The sequence below is a fragment of the Protobothrops mucrosquamatus genome, unplaced genomic scaffold, assembly GCF_001527695.2.
Source record: "Protobothrops mucrosquamatus isolate PMUCROS unplaced genomic scaffold, P.Mucros_1.0 scaffold175, whole genome shotgun sequence".
Classification (NCBI taxonomy): domain Eukaryota; kingdom Metazoa; phylum Chordata; class Lepidosauria; order Squamata; family Viperidae; genus Protobothrops; species Protobothrops mucrosquamatus.
The window spans coordinates 155096-179464 of NW_015386535.1; the positions used below are offsets into that span (position 1 = coordinate 155096).

The window sequence follows — 24369 nt, forward strand, 5'->3', positions numbered from 1 at the left end:
GCTAACAACTGGAATGGAAAAAATGTTATGAAGTGGTTTGATCACACTTAACACAGTGTTTATGCTTTTATCCCTACAGCTATTTCATATGTTTTAATTTGACAGCATTTAAATTGGCTTTGTGTTTAATTGTCTTTTTACTTAAAGGAATATTTGTGAGTTTCTTTTTTTTTTAAAGGGAAATTCACCCTTTTTCTTATGTTAAATTTTAATCTTTTGTTCACAGCAGGATACTGAGACCACTTTATGCCTTTTAAATATGGGTTTGTATTCCTTCTTTTTCCAGAAAACAATCTTGCTCTTCATTCATGCATTCAGATGATTGTTGATTCTTGTTTTAAATTTTTTTGAAATTTTAAACGGCTTGTTTTTTAAGTCCAATGAAAAATCCTCTTCCAATTGCTCTCTGGGATTGTCATTTTTATTTCCTTTTTTATTTTTAAATCCTTATCCAAGGTTGTGGTTGTTATTATTGTTTTGTCTGATGACAAATTCTTATTCAAACTCTTATTTAAGTTGTTCTAAGGTATAGTTTGCTGCATATCTTTTTCTGTGACATCTTGTTCTGGGAATAACATATTCCCAAGAAGACACAGCAGAGTTGACCTTATTGATTTGAAAATCTCTCTGAATGCCATTATAGGTTGCTTGTCTTGCTATGTTTCCAACATCAAAAACAATTCTTCTTTCCCAGTAAAAAAGTATTTCTTCTTTAAAATACATTACAAGTCTTAATATTCAAACTCCAATATTCTGACGTTTTCCAAAACTTTCCAGAGCCAAAACCTTGTTTTGTTTTTGATGTTTATTTTAAATGCTTAAAGATTACAAAAATACATCTTCATTTTCTTATATTAAGGGTTGAAGGCACTCATCTGATATATTTCCAGCCTTGTCTCACTTCTTTATAGAAGTAAATAGGCAAATGTCTATGGAGATTCTCAATCATCCAGGTCATGGTTGTCCCAAAGGTGCTTTTTCCAAAATGCATCTGGACTTTCTTGAGGTTTTTTTTTCTTTTAAAACATTTTGCTTCTCATCCAAGAAGTTTTTTCAGTTCAGAACTGAAGAAACTAGATGAAAAGTGAAACATTTTCAAAGAAAAAAAAACCCAAGAAAGTCCAGTTGCCTTTTAGAAGATCACCTTTGGGACAGTAAATAGACAGTTTCTGAAAATAGTTAGCAAAGGCAGTGAGAACTTTGCATATCCTTTGCATAGGTTCCCCTTGCGGCTGGAGCACTTAGGACAAATTCCCTTGGCTCTTCTTTCTTCCACCTTCCAGATACTGCTATTTTGCGATCTCCATGAGCAGCAATTATATGGAGAACAGCTTGGGCAATCTCTAACCCTCCCTTTATCCAAAGACAATCAAAGTAGCTGATCTACTTGTTGGCTTTCTATCTTTTGCCACAAATGTTGACTGTAGTAGTTTTGCTTACTGCCCTGATAAACAAAGCACTCGGCCTTTTGGACACTATTCAGCAATTATCTCCTAGTCATTAAGGTGGAGATCTTAGTCATAGTCCCATCTGTGTGACAAGTTTAAGAATGTAATGTCTCTCTGGCTGATCCAACTTACACTGAGTATCATTTAAGTCGCATTGATGCCTGATTTTCCTTTTCCACCTGAAGTAATTTGGGACTTCCACATTAATCAATGCTATTCTCCTTGCATTTTCTCCCATGGTTCCTCATCCAGTTACTTGGAAGATCATAGAGCTTTAGTATTTTGTTTAAGTGTATTACTTGGTTCTGCAATCTTACATATTATATCAACCCTAAGAAAGGAATCCCAGTATTCACGGTGAATTGTTAAATGGGTGAGGGAGACCATGATACTTTTACAACCTCACAAGCCTTCCTCAAGCCTACCTACGCACAGTCTATGAGACCAATCCTAACATCTGGCACTCTTCTTCAAGGAGTTTAATTCTGAACCTTTGCAGAGCATCCCCACTTTCTTGATCAATGGTTTGTAAGGCACTACCAAATGTGATTCATGGATTAGTTGTTCTGTCCTCCCTTTTGTTATCAGGACATCTGTCCCACCACCTTGAGGTAAGCTTGGTGATCATTCATTTGTGATGCAAATGAGCATCTGTTCATTCATGCAGTACACTCTATCCCAGTGGTTCTCAACCTGTGGGTCGGGACCCCATTTGGGGTCGATCGACCATTTCATGGGGGTCGCCAAGCAAGGCTGTCTGCCATTTTTTTTGTCCACCATTTTTTTTGTCTGCCATTTTTTCCCCTTTTCCGGCGGGTGCCTTACCTCCCTTGGGCTGGGCCAGCTGGTGGTCGGCCTGCTGCCGCTTGCCAGCTACACCTCGGCCGGCGCAGGGGGCGGAACCACGCATGCGCGGCGCTCCCGGGTAGGGAAAGTCCTCGACTTATGACCGGTTGGGTAGTCCTCGACTTACGACCGGTTTAGTCCTCGACTTATGACCAGTTTAGTCCTCGACTTACGACCGGTTTAGTCCTCGACTTACGACCAGTTTAGTCCTCGACTTATGACCGGGGTCGCGGCATTAAAAAGGTTGAGAACCACTGCTCTATCCTCTATAGGAATCAACTACAATAGTATTCTTGGTTTCTATGACGGCTGCCTGGGGATGGAAGAGAAAGCAAGTGTCATGACAAGGTTTCTTGTCTCAAATCAACCCAGTTATGGAAGATTCCCAACAAGGGCTCTTGGGACGCACAGAACCATATGTATAAATGTAAATGACTGTGTGTGTGTGTCTTCCAGTTAATTTTTGACTCCTGGCAACTGCCTGGACTTCTCTCTGCACTTTTCTTAGCAAGGTTTTTCAGAAGTGGCTTGCCTTGCCTCCAGCGTAGGCTGAGAGAGGGAGTGGTCCAGGATAAACCAAAGATGAGAATAAGACACACTGTTTTCCAATTTTTAGCCTGGTGTCTTTATACACTATGCCAAAATTGGTTCTCACAGAAGATTAATAGAAGACTAAGCAAGCAACCTGCCCTTCTCCACATACCTTCTTTATATACCGGTATATAGTTTTATGTGTGGAGAACTGAGAAAACTATCATACTTTGATAAAGGTATGCAGGATAAATAATATAAATGTTGGTTGCCCACTACGATGAATTGTGGGGAAAAACCTAGAAGAAAAGTAATCTGTGGGGATCATTGTACAATTTATAAGAGAAGCCTCCTTCCTTTGCTTCCAATATTTACAACTTTGTCCCATCAAAAGCAATTGGACTGTCTCCTCTACGAGGAGGAACATTTTCATGAATTTATCTGCTTTGACACTAATATTCTGTGGGCAATATGGGAGACAAATTTATTTTAATCCTAATCCCTAGATCAGAGGTCTTCAAGCTTGGCCCTTTTATGACTTGTGGATTTCAGCTCCCATAATTCCTCAGCCAGCATGCCTGGCTGAGGAATTCTGGGAGTTGAAGTCCACAAGTCATAAAAGGGCCACGTTTGAAGACCCCTGCCCTAGATCTATTTTCTTTTTCTTCACTTCCAATTGCAATTCGGTTTTATTATTTTTAATCAATAATCACTAGATTTACCTAAACATAATGAAAAAGAAAAAATGAGTGTTCAAGCTCACATCAGCTGTCGTCTTGTTTTCATTGCCACAAACACAAAATGTAGCTACTGTATGGATCATAGAAAGCTTCATTCCTGAAAAAAGGAGGCTTGCCTAATAATTATCCATTCTTGTTTGATGCTGACACAGCAAAGGTTGGATATAACTATTGCAAATGTCCCTACAGGTTACAATAGCTTCCTATTGTTCTGTGTTTTCTTTTGTTGCACTTGCATTTTGGTCTGTGACTGCAAAATAAAAATTATTATTATTAACTTATTATTATTCCTATTGTTCTTTTCTCCTATTAATACCACAAATTGCTCATGTGCTGCAAGTGCAATCCAGCTGCAAGTGCAATCCAGCCCAGGTGTTGGACTTTCTTACATAGGCTTTAAAAACATTAAATTGTTAATTAGTTTTTGTATTTTCAATGTAGCCTTTCTATTTTGGTGAACAATTTTTGTTGCTGTTCTTTTTTATTCTCCCTGTTTCTAAAACAAGTTTATTCATAGTAATTTGTAACTTCCACATCAGCCGCCCTGTCTAGCAGCTAGGTCATTATTCTAATTTCTTCTCCTTAGTAGTGTATAAAGTAAAACCATTTCTTCTCCTTAGTAGTGTATAAAGTAAAAAAAAATGATATGGATTATTTATCCCTTAATACTTTCTGATTATCCTATCACACACAATTGGATGATTATGCAGACAAAAGATATTTTCCCCCTCGTTTTTCAGGGCATCACTGTGAATATATTCAAGATAAATTCTAGCCAGTAAATATTGCAAAGCAATATGCATTTTAAAAGCTTTGTGTCCAGAGGTTTGAGCAGTTTCTAATATGGACAAATGTAAATATTACCTTGTTAAAATTAGTATTACTTGTTTACACATTCATTAATTAAGGTACTTCAATGTTACTTAAGTTGCTTATATAGCATTAATTTTATATATACATACATACACACACACACAGATACACACATATTCTGTGTGGTTGTGCATGTATACATATGTACCTGTTTGTATGCACGTAAGGTAAGAATTGCTTCTTCCAGTTGAATCTCAGTAACTAGATATAAAATACATGTGAAACAAATCAAATATAAATCATCACTTTATGGAGTTTTTATGGATGTTGTTTGCCCTTTATAGCTGATGGACATACACCACATATAATTGCTGGTCTCTTAAGAAAAAGCCTTGGATTTTTTACCAGAAGAAAAAGTGCCAGTCATTTTATTTTTTAGAAAGAATTAATGAGATTTGCAGTCATAGTTGCCCTTCTGTTGAGCTAAGTTGCATGCTAGCAGACAAAGTGATTTTTGTACGGAAATTAATTTTTACAAATTAATTAAGCCTCCCTTGAGCAGTTTGATTAAAACTATAGACATTATAGAGGTTTCTTTTGGCAAGAAGCCTGCCAAATTGCAAAACAAGAGGTTGAGCACTTTTGTTGTTTTGGAGAAGAATGAAATAGTTGCTGGGAACATAATTCTTTCAGCAGGTCCTTTGATTGCAGATGGCTCTTACAAACATAAAACAATTGTTGGTCTTATTGCCATTCAATAGGAAGCAGTGCAGTCACATGAACATTCAGAGGCCTTTTTATTTAAAGGATTCTTCCTCAGCATTCTGATTGGAAAGTTTCTGAGGAATCGTCTAGCAGGAAGATCTGCCAGTCTTGGGCATCTACAAGAATTTGCAGTTTTCATTAAAATGACGAAAACAGCATTCTGCCAACACATTGCAAGTTCTACTCCTTGGGCCTGTGATGGCATGACTTGTCTACAAAAGGGGAGGGGCTTGTATCAGATTGGCATGGTGGCCCTATTGCTGTTTTTCTGATGCCACCATTTTCAATGCCTTTTTTGCCTCTTCTTTCTCCACCTCTCCCCATTCTGATGTTTTCTAAAGAAGTGAAAAGAATGAAATAGGTTTTGCCATTTTTCTCCCCCAAAACAATTTGCCAAGTTTGCCATTTCTCCTCCAATATGTTGAACCATTTGTGATAACCACAGGAGTAAACTCAAAAGGATCCAGCTTTGACTCTCCAAAGTGGCACCGGTCAGTCTGGGACCTGGCCGAATTTGAGGCATGCCTTATAGCGGGGTCCCCAACCCCCAGTCTGTGGACCGGTACTGGGCCATGGCATGCCAGCAACCGATCCGCATAAACAAGCAAAGCCCCATCCGTGGGATACAGGCAGCACACAAAACCACATTCTCTCCGGTGCTTAGAAAACCCTTTTTCCACAGAACTGGTCCCTGGTGCCCAAAAGGTTGGGGACTTCTCTATTATAGAATATCGATCAATCTTTTATCATGGTCACAGACAGAATAAAAATTAAAACATTAAAATAAAACAAAACAGAACAAGACATAATAATGTATTACAATTAATGGTAAGATCCTCAATTGGGTGGCCAAAGTCTGCCTAATTTTACAGACAGGATAGCAGAATTTAGCTATGTTCAAAGAAACTATGTCATACTGATCAGGTATAACTGTATAGCCAAGAAAAGAGAATATTTATAGCTCAGGGTTGAAATGAGGGATCCTAAGTCTTCTCTGAGCTTGGTTGTTTTCTTGCAGACGTTCCATTACTGAACTAGGTAACATCATCACTGATGGATAATGACATTTCTGCAAGAAAACAGACAGAAAACAACCAAGCTCAGAGAGCACCACAGACCCCTCATAACTATATAGGATATAACTATAAATTGAAAGGGCCATTCACGCCATGATTTGTAACCCCCTGCTTCTTCTTCTTCTTGTGCCATATCCGTTATCGGACGTTGGTGATCATGTTGGCGATCCTGTTTTTATCAGCAGCCGCACGAAATAGTGCTGCTGAGTTTTGTCCAAACCAGTCCCTTAGATTTTGAAGCCATGATGTTCTTCTTCTGACTGGACCTCGTTTGCCTTCAATCTTTCCTGGAGGATTAAATGGAGTATGCCGTATTTTTCGCATCACATGTCCGAAATATTCTAATTTTCGCTTTTTGTTTTGATGATTTCCCTTGGCTTTCCCAGGTGGCTTATCACCTCTTCATTTCTGTTCTTGTCAACCCAGCTTATATGTAACAGCCGCCTGTAAATCCACATTTCAAATGCTTCTAGTCTCTCTAGGTGGCCTTCTGTCAGAGACCAACTCTCTACTCCATAGAGCAAGATAGAAAAAATATAGCATCTGACAAGCCTGATTTTCAGTCTTAGGCTTATGTCGTGACTGCAGAAAACCTTTTTCATTTTGAAGAATGCTGTTCGAGCTTTCTCTATCCTTGTCTTTACTTCAGTGGTCATGTCCCAGCTTTCATGTAAATTAGAACCGAGGTGCGCGATCCTTTCAACTTTTTCTAGTGGTATTCCTTCTGAATTTATTGGTGGTAAATTAATGGGTTGTTTGCTGCCGACCATGATCTTGGTTTTTGAGGTGTTAAACTTCAAGCCATATTTTTCAGATATTTCTGTGACTCTGTTGATGAGGAGCTGAAGGTCTTCATGCTTACTGGCAAGCAGAACTGTATCATCAGCTTATCTTAAGTTGTTGATCCAAACACCATTTACTTTGATGCCTGCTTAGTGCACCCCTAACAAACAAATATCCACATGCTACTTGAAGGTAACCAGTGAAAAGACATCCATTATCTTTGTAAATTTGAACTACTATTTGTTTGTACATATGTATACCGAGAGCTTATGCACTAGAGACAAATTCCTTGTGTGTCCAATCAGACTTGGCAAAATAAAGAACACTCTATATCACGGGTGTCAAACTCAATCACGTCACGTGACATATCATGATGTATCATGGCGTTTTTTGCCTTTGCGGTGCCGGGATGGGTGTGATGCATCCAGCCCATGGGCCGCCAGTTTGAGACCCCTGCTTTATATTCTAAAAGGTGTAATATTGCGAAGTACCAGACTAGTCTTAGCACCTATGAGCAGTGACAACAAGTATAATTCTGGGGACAGGGTATTCAGAATCTCACATTTGTGCTACTTGGATGTTACTGATTTCTTAAACCTTTTCTTTCCCTCTACCCTACCAGCCCTTTTGTCTCCTGAAGCTGCCACAAAGAGAATTAACCTTACGTAGCTTTAGGAGTTATTCACTTGGGACTCAGGGAATGATGAATGTTGAAGCTATTACCAGCAAAAGCATCAGGCTCCGTGAAGCTGTTTAAAAATGCATTCTCTCATGTAAATTTCTGCTTCATCAATCCTTATGATGGGTCAAACATTGCTGTTGTTTCCTGAACAAATTGTACGACATGCCCTTTCCTGCAAATCTGTGCAGAAGAGCAGAACTGCCCTCAGCTTTGCTTCCTGCTTTTGTCTCAGAGCTGGCTTTATGGCAACAGCTGCAACTGTGCCAGGTTTGACTGCAAGAGGGTGATGGATATATAGGAAGAAAGGGGAGCCAGGAACAAGCAGAACATGTTGTAAATGCAGAGCGAGATGGGCACCCCAAAGAAGAGCACAAAATTATGCATACCAGATTCACTGTTTATGAGACTTAGGTTCCATTTTGAATATACTGTAGCCAAGCATGTATAAATATTAACTTTTTCTGGAGAGGGCAGAAATACCGACAGTTGATACTTGATAACAGCCATACTTTGGGCTTTACAAGACTGGGCTCTTAGATTTCTAAAGAAAGAAGAAAAAATCCTTATTTTCTTCTCTGTTCTCTTTCTTTTCTTTTCTTTTCTTTTCTTTTCTTTTCTTTTCTTTTCTTTTCTTTTCTTTTCTTTTCTTTTCTTTTCTTTTCTTTTCTTCTCTTCTCTTCTCTTCTCTTCTCTTCTCTTCTCTTCTCTCTCTCTCTCTCTCTCTCTCTCTCTCTCTCTCTCTCTCTCTCTCTCTCTTTCTCTCTCTCTCTCTCTCCCTTTCCCTCCCTCCCTCCGTGTAAGGTCTGGCTTACTAGGATGTATGTATTTTAATGTGGGTGGGATTTAATTGTTATTTTGTTCTTTTTTTTTTTCAAATATTTTTTTCACTTCTTTGTTTTTAAATGGTGCACACACACACACACACACAGATAGCCTTGAAAGTTTGACTTTGACAAAAAGCAACTCAGATAATCATCTAAAATCAGGTGGGGACAGAGGGGTTTGTGATGAAGCTCTAGAAGCATAGCTAATTAGTTCTTTTGCAGCATTGCCAAAGTGAATAAGACAAACTATTGAGAAAATTAAGGGATTTACAAAAGACTGTTAACCACACATAGAGCAGCAGAACCTCTGATTGAATTAGTGGCAATAGTTTTGAAAAATTGCAACAACAATAATAACAATCTACAGTCACTTCTGATACATTTGACCTAACTGAGGGTTTTCCACAGAAGAGCAACCAGAAGGAAAAACCATCGTCCAACTGTAACATGTAAAGAGGGATTGAACCTGCTGCCTCCAATCAAAAGCTGTATCTCCTTTGATGTAAGTTCTGATCCATGGCACACCAACGTTTTGCTTCTCTGTCAAACACAGTTCTTTCAAATGGACTGTAGGCTATCAGGAGAAGAAAATTCTCAATACTTTGGATCAACCCACTGCCATGAATAGCTTAGCAATAGCTTAGCAATACCTCAGTCCTGGCAAACTCAATATTGGAGATCTTCAGACTCCCCGCTACATTGAACCTAAGATGGATGGCCCTAACAGCAGTCCATTGGAGTGCCAGGTGAAGAGTCGTATGGACACCAGACAATAAAAAAGGAATCAAAATGGTGAAGAAAACCACATAGTCCTGGTAAAATGCTTTGCTATGTAGAGTCTTCAAGGAAAATTTGAAGGTCTAGTCCAGGGGTCTTCAGACTTGGCCCTTTTATGACTTGTGGACTTCAACTCCCAGAATTCCTCAGCCAGCATGACTGGCTGAGGAATTCTGGGAGTTGGTCCACAAGTCATAAAAGGGCCAAGTTTGAAAACCCCCTGGTCTAGTCATATGTACAGATGAATGATTGGACGTGTTATTGTCTGATTATTTATGTCCAGGCTGCCTATGAGGTTGCATGTTTTTAACAATTTGTATTGTAAGCCACCTAACTCCATGGAAATGGGTGATTATAATAAATTAATTATGATAATTATAATAGATGATATCTTTAAAACAACATCTGCCTATTCCAGGGCCTTGGAAATAACTTGATAGGTGACGAAAAGTGCTTTGTCTGAAAGTATTCATAAAGATTCATCTGGATAGTATAAACTCAGACAGTTCATGGAGAGGAAAAAGAATCATTACCACTTTAATGATAAAAGTATGTTTTGCTTCCTAAGAGATTCACATACTATAGATTTGATAAGGAAATTATTTTACTCCTTATTCTGTTAGATGTTAATACATAGGGCTATCTTCTTATTTTTAATTTTATTTAATGCAAAGAGATATGGAAATCATTGGGTTTGCTAATCAAGCAATATATTCTTTTGTGAATCCTGCTGGTGTATCCAGCAAGTCAAAAGGCTCAGAGTTGTTCAACTTTGTTTTGAATGCTAAAGCAAATAAATAATTTTGGAAAGGAGATTATGCTTGGGATGTATACTATGAAAGAAAACATGAACTAGTTCATTCAGGATTCTCTGCATGGGGTCAACTTTCCAGATGATTTAGAGAGCAACAATGAGCCACATCCTGAGTTTATCACACCAAGGGATTTGGTCTCATTGAAAAATGGATTTAGATTCCTTCTTGTCACTTTGCTTTTTCATGCAAGGTATTGCCCATTAAGAAATTTTAGCTATACTAGAGAGTCAGAAAAATCAATGAAATGAAAATGGCAAAATCTGCCAATTAACGCCATCGAGACTGTGTTCTGTATTGCCTTCTGTCAAACATCAATAAACAGCCTTATTTCTCTGGGCGCTTCTGGAAGAAGCACAAGCTTGCATATGATTCAGTACTCATGTTTATAAAAGACCCACTCGTCTTGATCCCGTCCCATTCACACCGGTGCAAATGAAAAATAATCCTTCTGAATTTATTCTGAGAAAAGGGGAGCTGAAGTGATCTGAAATAGAAAATGGGATGGCTTTTGCCATCCATTTTGCCGTGACAATAACAGCGTGAATGTGTCAAATGTATTTTGCCTTGGCAGAGCAATGATGTTTTTGAAATCAGGTGATTATGCACAATATTAGCCACCTCGGTATGGGGGCAGATCCATCACTGGCAGCTTGAGAGACAGCACGATGGGTGAGCGAACAAGCAGCTGTCCTTGTGCTCTTCTCCCTAGAATTCGTTCATTGCTGCCTTTCTTTTTTTTTAAAAAAAAAAATCAGTCACGAACATGGTCAGCAATACTCTCAGTGGGTCCTGCTTAACTTACAGGTAGTCCCCTGGCTTACAGCCATGTTTAGTGACCATTCAAAGTTACAGCAATTCTGAAAAAAAGTGACTTATGACTGTTTTTCACACTTTGCATATTGCAGCATCCCTGTGGGTCACTTGATCAGAATTTGGACCCTTGGCAACTAGCATGTATTTATGCTGGTTGCAGCATCCCAGGGACTCGTGTTCAGCTTTTGTGACCTTCTGACAAGCAAAGTCAATGGGGAAGCCAGATTCACTTTTAACAATTGTGTTGCTGACTTAACAAGTGGTGATTCACTTAGCAGCTGTGGTAAGAAAGGTTGTAAAATGGGGCAAAACTTACTTAACAACTCTCTTGCTTAGCAGTGGAAATTTTGGGCTCAATTGTGGTTGTAGGTCAAGGATTGCCTATGGTAGAAAATCCCACAGTTGAAATGGCTGTCTAAGCCCAGCTTCAAGCAGCAGTGGACAAAGTTCAGTTGGGTCCCCTAAAGCAGCTTTTTAAACCCTGCACTACATAATCTTTTTCTAATCTTCATCTCCTACTTCTATCCCCCTCCCTCTGCCCTGCACATAAGAGCAGAAGAAAATTATGTTTCCCCCAGCAATGGCCATCCCTAAGATAACTGTAATTATAAAGGCCCAAATGGAAGAATTATTTTCTCAGATAATGGCAGCATTTAGCAGCAGTATCAAGCTTGATGTAAATCTTCTCTTTGTCAATGGGAGATCTATGCGTTGATAATCACAGAGCTTCATGTTGCTGTTTTGTTTCATGTTTCTCACAGAACGGGGATGGAAGGTGTTGGCTTGATAATGCCACAAGGAAAAATTTAAATAATGTACATAAAATACCTCCCGATATTTCTTTTTAACAGAGTGAACTTTTGACTTGATGCTTTGCTAGTTGTTAAAAGTACTCATTTTGGTGGCACATTATACTTTTTATATACATTACTGCTTTGTAGTCAGCTTGTAAAATTGGTGCATATACTGTGAGTGTATACATATGATATGTATGTGTGAGTGTGTACATGTGATTGTGTGTGTGTGTGTGTAGGTATGTGTGTATATTAGGATAAGATGATAGATAGATAGATAGATAGATAGATAGAGAGAGAGAGAGAGAGAGAGAGAGAGAGAGAGAGAGAGAGAGAGAGAGAGAGAGGCAGGCAGGCAGGCAGGCAGGCAGGCAGGCAGGCAGGCTTCTGTTGTAAAGTAGAAGCTGGTATTGCCACAAATAATAAGGTGACCAACCTTTTTACAATGAAAAGGAGGACACAAATAAATTGAAGAAAAAAATATCGTAAATAAAAGAAACATTTTATTCATTGCAACAATAATGCAGACAACTTGCATGTGCAAAGTTTGCCAGCCGGGTGTTTTGGCGCGCTCAGCAGCAATTCCTATTGGCTTTCGAAAGCCAATAGTGGGAGTAGCACAGCTCATGCAAAAGTTGGAAAAAAAACCATCAAAAAAAGGTGCCGGAAGCGTTCTATGAGAGAGAGAAAAAGCCCTGCAGATTAGTCTTCAAATATCGAAAAGGAGGACATGTAGGAGGACACTTTTCGAGGGAGGACAGAACTTACAAAAGGAGGACTGTCCTCCCTAAAGAAGGATGGTTGATCACCTTACAAATAATATTTAGACTACACAATTAGAACAGTCAAAAAACATAAAGACAATTTTGAGTTTTGAGAGAAGATGATCAGTATGTTTAAGGCTTGTGCAAATCCAGATTTAACTATTTATGAACATTGCTTATCCAGGTGGTTCATTAACATCCGAAACAATGGTAAATGGACTTGGCACTGGGCAGGATGTTGGACTATATGATCCCTAAGGTCATTCCCAATTCTTTCAACTGGCATTTGTAATTCTAAATACTAGTTGTGCTTCCAATGTACTTCAATAGTTGAGGGTGAAGGTTTATTCTTCACCCTCATCTTACACCCAAGCTACAGATATTCACCACTATTGCAAATTTCAATAGTTTTTTTTGAGCCCTTAAAGTAGTTGCAGGTATCTCATGGTTTTCAATAAAATCCAAATACAGTAGCTCTTTATTAAAGCAACTTTTGATTTGCAGACTAATCTACAGATCAGGATAGAGTTATTCAGTGGATTTTATACACCCACAAGTTTTGACATCTGGTTCTCCACTATAGGCAAGTGCATTAAAACATCTCCTTTAGATAAAATAATTATGGAAATGTGTGTTCTATGTAGAATCTATTTCAATAGGCCTTTGTGTGTGACTTTAAAAAGGAGGGACAGAGTAGACGAAGGTGAAACTGACAAGAATCTGAAATAGATTCATCTATTCCTCCTTCTCATGGGGGTGCTTCTGAGGCAATTGATCAAAGAAAATCCCTTAACTTGGAATTACAAATATAAAAGAAGTGGAAATATTATTAGTAGATCTGTTCTTTAAAGTGAGTGGGAGGGCATAAAATTACAAGTCACAAAAATTGAAACACCAAATTTGTTTCTCAAATCCAGTGCATGGCATCAGCTGAGTTACACATTCTTTTCAGCCATTCATTCTTTCTGAAGAACATAATCTATGCATTACCTATCTCTAAGATTATCTGGGTGACAGGCTGAAGAATCTCCTCTGTAAAGTAGAAAGGTTGATATCTTTGATTCCCAAAATAGGTAATTGAAACTGGAGAGGGCTTCTGTGCACTTAAACCTGAGCACCTTCACATTTTCTAAAGTCAACAGATGTTAAAACTGTGGTATGGACTTCCCCAAGCAATACAGAATATTAGTGAGAGAAATTTTAAATATCCGTGGAGCATGCGAATATTGTTCAAGATCAAGAGAGTCAATGGACACCCTTATTGCCCTCCAATACAAAATAATATTTTGGTTTTTTAACAATATCAGAACCATCCATAACATTTCTCTTTCTTCCAGATACCTTTGTACAAAGTATTACATTTCAAATTACAATTTATAACCCAACTCACCAACAGTAATGTTCAGATGCCAGCCAGGAAAGTATAAGTTACAGTAAGTGTATCTTCTTTGGAAGGAGGACTATAATTTCCATTCCATCACTGAATAAGACCTTTTCCTAGTAATAGCTGTGCTTCCATTACTGGTAGCACTCAAAGCAGTAACATCTGGGGAGAAGACTTTCCCCAAGGAAGAAGTAGGCAAAGAAGTTACACTGTATTGCATCTTAATCTACAGCATACACACTCCAACCAATCTGGGAGGTACAAGAATGGACAGGTTTGATGTTTCTCTTGGACACATCTCAAATATGGTCTTTCAAAACATAGAACTGAGATTCAGAATATTCAAACCCTAAGGCAGCTTCTCAAAGAGGAACACAACATATCTGTGCTTGTATTTTCCCATAGTCTGATTGTTGATACTTGCCACTATTAACATCATTTCAGCTTGACAGAGAAAAATATTTTTATCAGTCTCTTTTTACACATCCTGCTGCTATGTTCCATCTTCCAAGTTCCTAAAGAAAATGATTAATTGTGAAAGAAATTCTCCTTAATTAGTAGATATGATTCCTTGTACTGCAATTGCTTAGAGTGTGTAAATAAAGCTACATGAAACTAAAGACATCTTAATAAGTTGAAGTGCCTATATTGACAGTATATCCGCATTTCTCTTGATTATTTTTGTAGTACTTTGAATATTTTGGTTAACCAATTATATTAATAGGATTTTTAAAAGTACGGTATACAACACAGGAAATTATATCCAAGGTACACTAAAACTGTTGCTTGGGGCTGAAGGTTTACCACACAAGGATCACTTTCTCTTCTTTTGACACTGCAGCTGGCAGGCGTGTTCAATGATAAATATACCTGGAATGAACAAAAACAAAAGAAAATTGAAACGGGTGGTAATGCCTGAATAATTTAGTCCTTTAAAAATAATCATCCTAATAAACTTTTTAAGCTTTTTCTCTAATGGCTGGGCTACATTTAGAAACTGTTTTTAATGGAAAATTAAAATGATGCATGGAATGGTATCTATAAATCTGGCTGGCAAGCCATCTAGATACCCAGAGTCCATTGAAATAACCACATTAGCATGGGGCAGCTAGCAGTGTTTCTCAACCTTGACAATTTTAAGGCATGTGGACTTCAACTCCCAGAATTCCACAGCCAGCAATGCTGGCTGTGGAATTCTGGGAGTTGAAGTCCACATGCCTTAAAATTGTCAAGGTTGAGAAACACTGAGCTAGAGAGAGCTATCTGCAAAAGGAAGACTAGGATGGAACACGAGGAAACAGCTATCTTGCATGGCCATCTCGTTAGCTTTCTCCCTAATGAGGTGGGATGCGTTTTGTCCAGGATCTCAAGGCCCCTTTCCCAGAGTTATGCTCTGAGCCAGGGAAAACTGAAGCCTGATGTTTACGAGGTCATATTGTAAGAATAGTCCCTCCCAGATGAAATTGCAACTCTTGAGGGTCCTTAGCTGGACAAACAGGGTGAATTCCAGGAAAGAGGTTCAAAGTTGCAACCGTGTATTGTATTGCATTGCATCTTAGTGAGCGACTGAGGTCAGATCCAAGCAACAATTGTTAAATCAAGGGTTGAGGAAAACGAGAAAGGAAAAATAGGATTGCTTGGTAAGGGAGAATCAGGAGGAAATAGAAGGGAGGCTTCTTCTGATTGCCTTCCAACAAAGTTCATATCTTATAAGTTGATGGTACAAAATGCTTAAATGTCACTTGATTCTTAAAGCCTTATCAGTGGTATTAGCCTTTCAGAGTTGGACTATTAAAGTTTACTTCAAAGACACTTATTGGATCAGGTCATATGAGAATGCTTTAGAATGCTGACTTTCTATGAACAAGCAAGTGGGTTACTGCACAAAGCTTGCTTCCCGGCTAGTAAAGTGACTAAATAAAGTAGGAAATACTCTATGATTTGTTGAGTACCGGGATGGCTAATTTGAGCCTTTGTGGTTATATACTGTACAGAGCTAAATCTCTTTCTTGTAACTCTCACAGGGTTACAGCTACTAAAAAGTGCAGATTCTCGCCATAGTAGAGCAAGAGTATATGAACAATATATTGGAAGCCCTAAACAAAGTTTAACTTTACAGTAATTGCCTGCCTGCCTACCCACCCACCCGCCTACCTACCTACCTATGTATCTATCTAATGCAGGAATGAAACATAAAATCTACCTGGTATCGTTGCCCATTGTGGTCCTTCCCTACCCAAAAAAATGTTGAACATGGTCTATGGTCACCAAAAGATTGTCTGTCCTTAATCTTAGATGCAAAATGGTCTCCTTAGCATCTTTCCCATGTCCAAGCCAAGAATCAAAAAACAAGAACAAATTCTGGCTTATGTTAGAAAAAGAATAAGTTATACAGCTCTATTTGGAGCCATGGTGGCACAGTCGTTAGAATACAGTATTGCAGGCTAATTCTGCCAACTGCCAGGAGTTCGATCCTGACCTGCTCAAGATTGACTCAGCCTTCTATCCTTCTGAAGTGGGTAAAATGAGGACCCAGATTGGTGGAGGCAATATGCTGACGTTTGTAAAGCATGTAGTAAAGCAGTGCTACTGCTATTGCTATTTGCATATATAAAGAGGCTAAGAAACTACATACAAGGTTTTCTGATTTATTTACTCACTATCACAAGCAAGAAATATGATTGATCAATGTATAAATAACACGATAAATTAGACTTCTAAAAATAAGAAGTGATGATTTTAAATGGAACCAGATCATTCTAAAGTTTTGTAATTTCTTCTAACATAGTAAAATCTTAATTGAGCCCCATATAGATATTCATATTTTCCACTTCCTGAAATATGCCTTTTTCAACAAAGGAAGATTTTTGCCATTTTTCTTTAAATATTCATGTTTTTATTTTCCTGCCCAAATCTGAATACATTTGTTAAACCCCCCCCCCTTTTTCCCTTGAAATACTTGTAGAATATAATCAAATTCCCTTTGGAAAAGTGACTAGAGAAAATACCTTTTGGGCGAAGCTGCTCTCTATGGGTTTATGCCTGTGTGCGTGCAAAAGAAAACATGATTTGCCCAAAATGATCTTGGGTATAAATCAAGGAAGTTGTTAAAACCTCATGACAAATTGTTTCAATTAAGATTTATTTTTTCAATGGAGTAGTGAAAAATTGCAAAGAAGATACAATTAAATCGAACAGAATGCTTCCAGAACTAGTGCTATTCAATCAGAAGTGGTACAGAGACAATCCTGACTTTTGCTGGAAAAAAAGGGTTTTCAGAGAGTTGCAAATTCTTCTGAACATGCCTCAGTGTTAACTACCTGACATGACATTTATTGACCCTCTCCTGTCTCTGTGGCCTCTGCTCTCAGTCACTGGAAGCCACCAAGGTCGTTGGTGATGAAGGTGAGCAAATTTTATGCACCTTGAAGCTCTCCCTGGATAGCATCAGAATAAGGGGAGAAAGGCTATTTTTACACCCATACCCAAGACTATCTAAGCCGATCTCATTCATAGACAGGATAATTTGACAGCAGTGTTCTGGGGGGTCCATCAGGGAAAAATTTTGCTATCAGGGCAAGGTTGCTGTGAATGGATCCGAGTCACCCCTAACTCTTTCTGCTTTTTTCCTCATTCAGGCCTCATTATTAAGCCTGTAAGAATTCAAATTTTAATGGTCTTTTCAAAAATTATAAGCCATAGATAAATCAAAGAAGTCATGGAGTTGGAATTTATTCTGGGCCATTCATAAAATCTTTCTGAATTTTAGCAAGAAATGTGTTCTGCTTTTGTTCACATCTGTCAGATTTCAAGATACTCTGGCAGAAATCAATTTGGAAAATAAAAAGATAGAATTAGAAAGCAAAGCGGCTTCTCTTTTCAAAATACAATTTTGCCCCCTTTGTCCTGGCTGCCAGTCATGCATATTTTATATAGCTATTAGAGCCACACTGTCAGAGCTTCACAAGGTTTGTAAGGATTTCACAATGGTGAACGAGGTCCCATGATCAGAGATCTCTCCTTGTTAGCTTCTTGTGACATAGACATTGACCTGCCTAGGAGTTAGGCTGTTGCTGATCAAATTAGTGTAACAAATTTTAATTAAAAATGAATGAATAAAATCTTCCTCATACACCTGGAAAGGTAGAATCAGCGGTAAAAATACTGTTTAGTATTCCTTCACAAGGATAGAAAATGATAGCACGTGTTCAGAATGAATATGGGTAAGATCAGTTATGCTGTCATTTGGGATTCAATTTAGTCCAAATATGAAAGCTTGGCATGCAAACATGTCTGTCTGTCTGTCTGTCTGTCTAATATAGCTACCCACCCCAACCAGGATCACTCTTGGTGGCATACAATAGATGTCCTAGGGCAGTGATGGCGAACCTTTTAGAGACCGAGTGCCCAGACTACAACCCAAAACCCACTTATGCATCGTCGAGTGCCGGGTGGGTGTGGCCCATTGGCTGGGTGTGGCCAATTGGGTAGTCGTGGCCCATTGGGTAGGCATGGCTGCAGTGGTAATGGCAGACTGGGTGGGATTAAAAAGTTCAATCAATCAATTCAACTTTGCAAGATATTTTTTTTCCTGCGAGAAGTTGAAATTGATTGATTGATTGAACCTTTTTTTTTGCACACGGCGGCAGAGGCCTAAAGCGAAAAGGTTTTATAAAACCCAGCTGAAGGCCTAGGACTGAGGCGACGGCATGCGTGCCCACAGAGAGGGTTCTGAGTGCCGCCTCTGGCACGCGTGCCATAGGTTCACCACCACGGTCCTAGGGTGAATAAAATTACAACAGAAAGGAAAGAAGATGCATCTCAAAAGTTTTCAATTGTTTTTATTATTATTTCTAAAAATAAATATGCCTATTACAATTCAAGTGTGATAGTTCTTCTCCCAAGGCATTTGTCACTAATGTTTTTCCAAAAAGTCAAGGTACTTCTGTTCCGTTGATATGATACGGGTATTTCTAAAGCATTTGATTTATCAGCCAAATAACTGAGGGATTTTCTTGATGTAAAAACAATTTATCATAAAGACATATTCGTATTCATCAAACTTTTTTGGTTTGGTAATCTAAAGCAATCTTTCCTGACCTCCAAGCACACCGAGCTACTACTTGAAAGTACTAATTGAAAGCTGCTACTTTAACAAGGAAAAATAATAGATATAACAGGAAATACAACCTGATTATGAATCCCTTTATAACAATATTTTTCAACTTTGGCAACTTCAAGATGTGTGCACTTCAACTCCCAGAATTCCCCAGTCAGCATGATGACTAGGGAATTCTGGGAGTGAAGTCCACATATTTTAAAGTTGCCAAGGTTAAAAAAAACTTTATAACATCTGGCTTTATTCTATTGTGTGGGAAACTGAAGTCCAATACACAAAAGAATGGCCTTGGAATTCAAACCCTGGCATTTTAAACAGGCCACAGCACCTCAGATAAGGCCAAACAGAAAGGTCTCAAGAAGCAATGGACAGTGGCAACCAATGTTGGTGTGTATTGTTGAGGATGCAGTTGCGGAAATCACACTAAGACAGGCTATAAACTCTGGAAATAGAAAAAAAAAAGGTAGAATAGCAAGACTCTGGGGGGGGGGAAATCAAAATAAATCTTGGAACTTTTACAGACATACAACTCAATTTGGATTCAGAATCAAACTAATTAGAAATTGAATATTCAACCAGTATCTTTTGATGGCACCTAATCAATCAATTTTAGATTGATGGAATTCTTTATTTTCTAGTTTTAAGCTGGGATGCCTGTTTCCATCATTAACTGGGGTTGGGGCTAAGAAAATAAAAGCAACTTTATCACTAGTAGAATTCAGGATTCTGCCCAATGTCACTCAATTTTGAATCAACAGCCTTGGATATGTTCTAGGAACACTTTTAATATGCAACAAAAATTGGGATTTATTTTTGAGATCTGAATTATAAATATCTACATTGCTTTCTTTGTCCATGTTTATTATATTTTTAGGCCACAGACAATGATGTGGGCTCTTATGGAAAAGTGAGTTATTACTTCAGTGATGATCCAGACAGGTAGGTATTTTATTACAGGTATTCTTTGATTTGTCTGCTGTAGCCTTAATATAATGCTTCATTTATATCAGTTAAATCAAAATAAAATCCTGGTCATTGTTTTGTTGAGACAGGTAGGTGTCTTGGAAATCATGTCAGTAAATGAGGTACTAATTAGAACTGACAATGAAGATAGTAAAGTGGTGGATAACCTATGCCTTTCATGATCAACCATCAACAGTAAAGGAACAAACAGCCACAAAATATGCCACACACTAGCACTAGGTAGAGCACTCATGGAAGTGAAAGTTGGAGTTTAAAGAAGTAGGCTAGGAAGAATATTGATGCCTTTGAACCTTGGTGTTGGAGAAGACTCCTGAGAATACCATGGACAACCAAGAAAAGAGTGGATCATCAAACACATCAACCCAGGGTTCGCATTCAGGGCATAAATTATCAAATTGTCGTACTTCAGACACATTATATGAAGACCCAGGTCTTTGGAAAAGGCCTTATTGCTGGGAAATGTGGAAGGAAAGGGACGAGGATGACCATCAGCAATGTGGATAGACTCAGTTATGGTAGCTTACTGGTGTACCCTTGGGAGACTTGAAAGAACAAGTTAGGGAACATATCAATGAATCAATTTTAGATTGATGGAATTCCTTGTTTTCTGTTTTCCTATCAAGGAAGAAAAAGATTAATAATATAGAATTGAATTCCAGACCCTAACAATAAATTAGTAAACAACAAAGCAAAAAGGCTAAGTCCTTAAAGGGTAGATAAGAAAAACCATAGGAGTAGTTAGTATTGTGGAACACTAGCATTATCTTTGATGGAGATCTCAGTATGAAATCCAGAACTTCTTCAACTTTTTTGAAATCTGGAGAGACTTTGTAAGGTTTTATTGTGTCGAATGCTAGCATGTACCCATTATGAGGAATACATCTGTGTCATGCTGCTCCCACATGCTCCAAGTTATCTCCGGCCGGCCTGCTAGCTTGAACTGCCAACATTATTTCCATCACTGCTCACAGTTGATCAAAGGGAGTGTTTGGTGGCAAATTAAACAGGGGTAGGGAAGACACACCCTCTACTTATAGGCTGTAGCATGAAGTGATGTCAGTTTGCAGGATTTATCTATAATTCAGTCTCACTTCTACTTGTTATATTAATCATAGAGCAGCATTTTTAATTCAGAAAATAAATTATAAATTACACTCCAATTCTGGTTAGTCCATCTTGCATCCTAACTGGCCATGGATAGAAGGAGAAGGAGAAGGAGAAGAAGAACAGTAATAATAATAATAAAAAAAGTTGGAAGGGATCTTGGAGGTCATCTAGTCCAACCCCCTGTCAGGCAGGAAACCATATACCCTTTCAGACAAATGGCTGTCCAGTCTCTTCTTAAAAACTTCCATTGTTGGAGCATTCACTGCTTCTGGAGGCAGGTTGTTCCACTGGTTAATTGTTCTGTTGGGAAGTTTCTCCTTAGTTCTAGGTTGCTTCTCTCCTTGGTTAGTTTCCATCCGTTGCTTCTTGTCCTGCCTTCAGGACAAGACCTATTTATGACTGAGGCGGCTGATCTTTAGTAGAAACAATCCAGCAAAACAGAAAGCCTCACTAGTTGCTAAGTAGAGCCTTGGAATTCCTAACATTGAAACAGAAAGTCCTGTCATCCGAGAGCCTTTAAAATAAACTAGCAGATTAATATCTCTACCTATGTATCAAAATAATTTGGATATACTTGAGATGAGAAGGTAATAACGTGCTGAGAGTTCATTCTTCAGAGAGTTCAGTTTGAAATGAACTGTACTAGAACTGTTCATTATATCTAGCTGTACAAATACCTCTGCTAACTTCCTCTGCTTCCTCAATAAAGCAAGATGAGGATTGATTTTCTCATCTGCTAAAGAGCAAACTATGTATTACATTCAAGCATGTGTAATGAATTCCCAATATATTGTGTGTATATATTTTCTATTGGAAACAGCCTAAGGAGGCATCCATTGTAAATGGGGGAGATATAAATGTACATAGCTGCGGGAGTGTAGCATTTAACCCTCTCTTTACTGGATTTTTTTTTTAGCTGAAAATTCATTTCTCCCATCCAGATGTTAAGACTCTAGAAAGAGTACACAGAAGAGCAACAAAGATGATTAGGGGACTGAAAGCTAAAACGTATGAAGGACGGTTACAGGAATTGGGTATGCTAGTTTAATGGGGAAAAAACAACTAGGGGTGATATGATAGCGGTGTTCCAATATCTCGGGCTGCCACAAAGAAGAGGAGGTCAACCTGTTCTCCAAAGCACCTGAAGGAGGACAAGAAACAACGGATGGAAACTAATCAAGGAGAGAAGCTACCTAGAATTAAGGAGTAATTTTCTGACAGTTAGAACAATTAATCAGTGCAACGACTTGCTTCAAGAAGCTGTGGGTGCTCCATCACTGGAAGTTTTTAAGAAGAGATTCAACAGTGATTTGTTCGGAGTGGTATAGGATCTTTGGCCATGAGCAGGGGATGGACTAGAAGATCTCCAAGGTCCCTTCCAATCATATTATTCTATGTTCTATGATGAATGCTCCAATATGCTGACTGGAGAATTCTAGGAGTTGAAGTCTACACATCATAAAGTTGCTGAAGTTGACAAACACTGACATAAGGCAATTTGTATGAAATGTATAGGGTCTCCTGCTTGAGCAGGGGGTTGGATTAGAAGACCTCCAAGGTCCCTTCCAGCTGTTATTCTGTTAAATTAAGTATTAGTTATTGGTCTATTTCTTCAATATGTGGCTTACTGTTTTGGGCTCCAGGTTCTCCTTAGACAAGGTTTCTGGCATCATCACACTGATTGCCCGCCTGGACTTTGAGACAACCCAGCGTTATACACTCACTGTCATCGCCAGAGATGGAGGTGGAGAAGAAACAACCGGAAGGGTCCGGATTAATGTCCTGGATGTCAATGACAACATGCCCACCTTCCAGAAAGATTCCTATTTAGGAGCTCTGAGGGAAAATGAGCCGTCAGTCACTCAAGTGGTTCGCGTGAGGGTAAGAAACTCCAGATATATGTTTTTCTCATGCTGAAATGACGAAGAAGAAATGAGTATCAGTGTAACTTAACAGCCACTTGTGATATAAAGAACTGCATTGAGAAAAGTGCATACTGTGTAGAAATCACTGTTAAAAAATTCAGAATGTATTCCACTTGAACCTACATTTCTAGTGTGATGTCTGCCTCCCTGTATGTGCTTGTGGAACCATCCCAGGTGCCCACAAAATCCATTCTCCAGCAGAATTTTCCATTTTAAAGAAAAATCTTTGTAAAAGAGTATTAAATGAGGTGTTAGCATGGCATAACCTCCAAAAACATTTTTTTTTAAAAAAAGTATCTTTCCCCCCCCCCAGAAAACTGGGAATGAAACGGGATTAGGCATGTTGTTGTTGTTACAATTATTTACTAAATGTAAAGCAGCCCGACTTCAGAATGACTGGGAAGCTTATATTAAATAAATAAAAATCCATAATACACAAAGAAACTATCCATGTCTGGACACAAGTTCCAAGCACAATACAAGAACTCATTCTATTCCTGAACCTGGGAAAAGAGCCAGGTTTTCAGCGCGTTTTATGATTTCTGATTCTTGATATTAGCAAGACTCTTTTCACTTCTTTACGTGCTTAGGCAACCTATTTTTTTAAAAAAAAGACTGGGGCTTTGATGCATTTGATGCATGCATGGTTACCATGTTATATTTTATATACATACTCAAACACACACACACACACACACATCATGGGACATGATTTAGGAATGTATGTCTTAGTTTTTTTGGAGCTACAATAACTTTTGCAGATGTGTTTTTATATTATAGGAAAAGGAAATATCACATTAGCCTGCTCTTGGTGTTAGAGGTGTGCATTGCTTTGGAAACCACCACCCTCCCCCTCCCCCAAAAAGGTGTTTTAAAAGATACAATCCCAAGAAAGTAGGCACTACTTTGATGTCTCCAGGTGCTCCAAAGCACTTTGGAGCTCATCAAATTGTCCTACTTATTATGTCTCATTTGAACTCTTCCTGGTTTTTTTTAAAGTTTTATTTAATTTCTATCCTGCTTTTTAATCTGTGGTCAATTCTAGATGGCATGCACATCTAATGCTCCTAATTTTTCCCATGGGAGTTGGATTGTGCTGAGAGAGAGCAATTGACCCAAAGTCTCCCTAATGGCTTTCATTGTGTAGAACAGGGGGTCCACAAACTTGGCCATGCTGGCTGGGGAATTCTGGGAGTTGAAGTCCACAAGTCTTAAAGTGGCCAAGTTTGAGGACCCCTGGACTGTAGAAAAATATTTCAGTGTAAGTATTTCTTCTGATTTAATCTAGGCTTCAGATGAAGATTCCTCTCCAAACAACCAAATTGCTTACAGCATTGTGTATGCTTCTGCATTCAAAAGTTACTTTGACATTATCTTGT

The 24369-nt window shown here is 38.5% G+C and overlaps 1 protein-coding gene across 1 annotated transcript in view; it reads left to right on the forward strand.

Annotated features, from left to right (window-relative positions):
- Positions 1–24369, forward strand: part of CDH23 (cadherin related 23) — a gene marked incomplete at its 5' end in the record, with an annotated part of 322097 nt that overhangs the window by 111073 nt on the left and 186655 nt on the right. Inside the window, 2 exons of the mRNA XM_015813612.1 lie at positions 19849–19913; positions 22709–22946. Coding sequence (XP_015669098.1) covers positions 19849–19913; positions 22709–22946 — 303 coding nt within the window. The remainder of the gene's footprint in view (positions 1–19848; positions 19914–22708; positions 22947–24369) is intronic.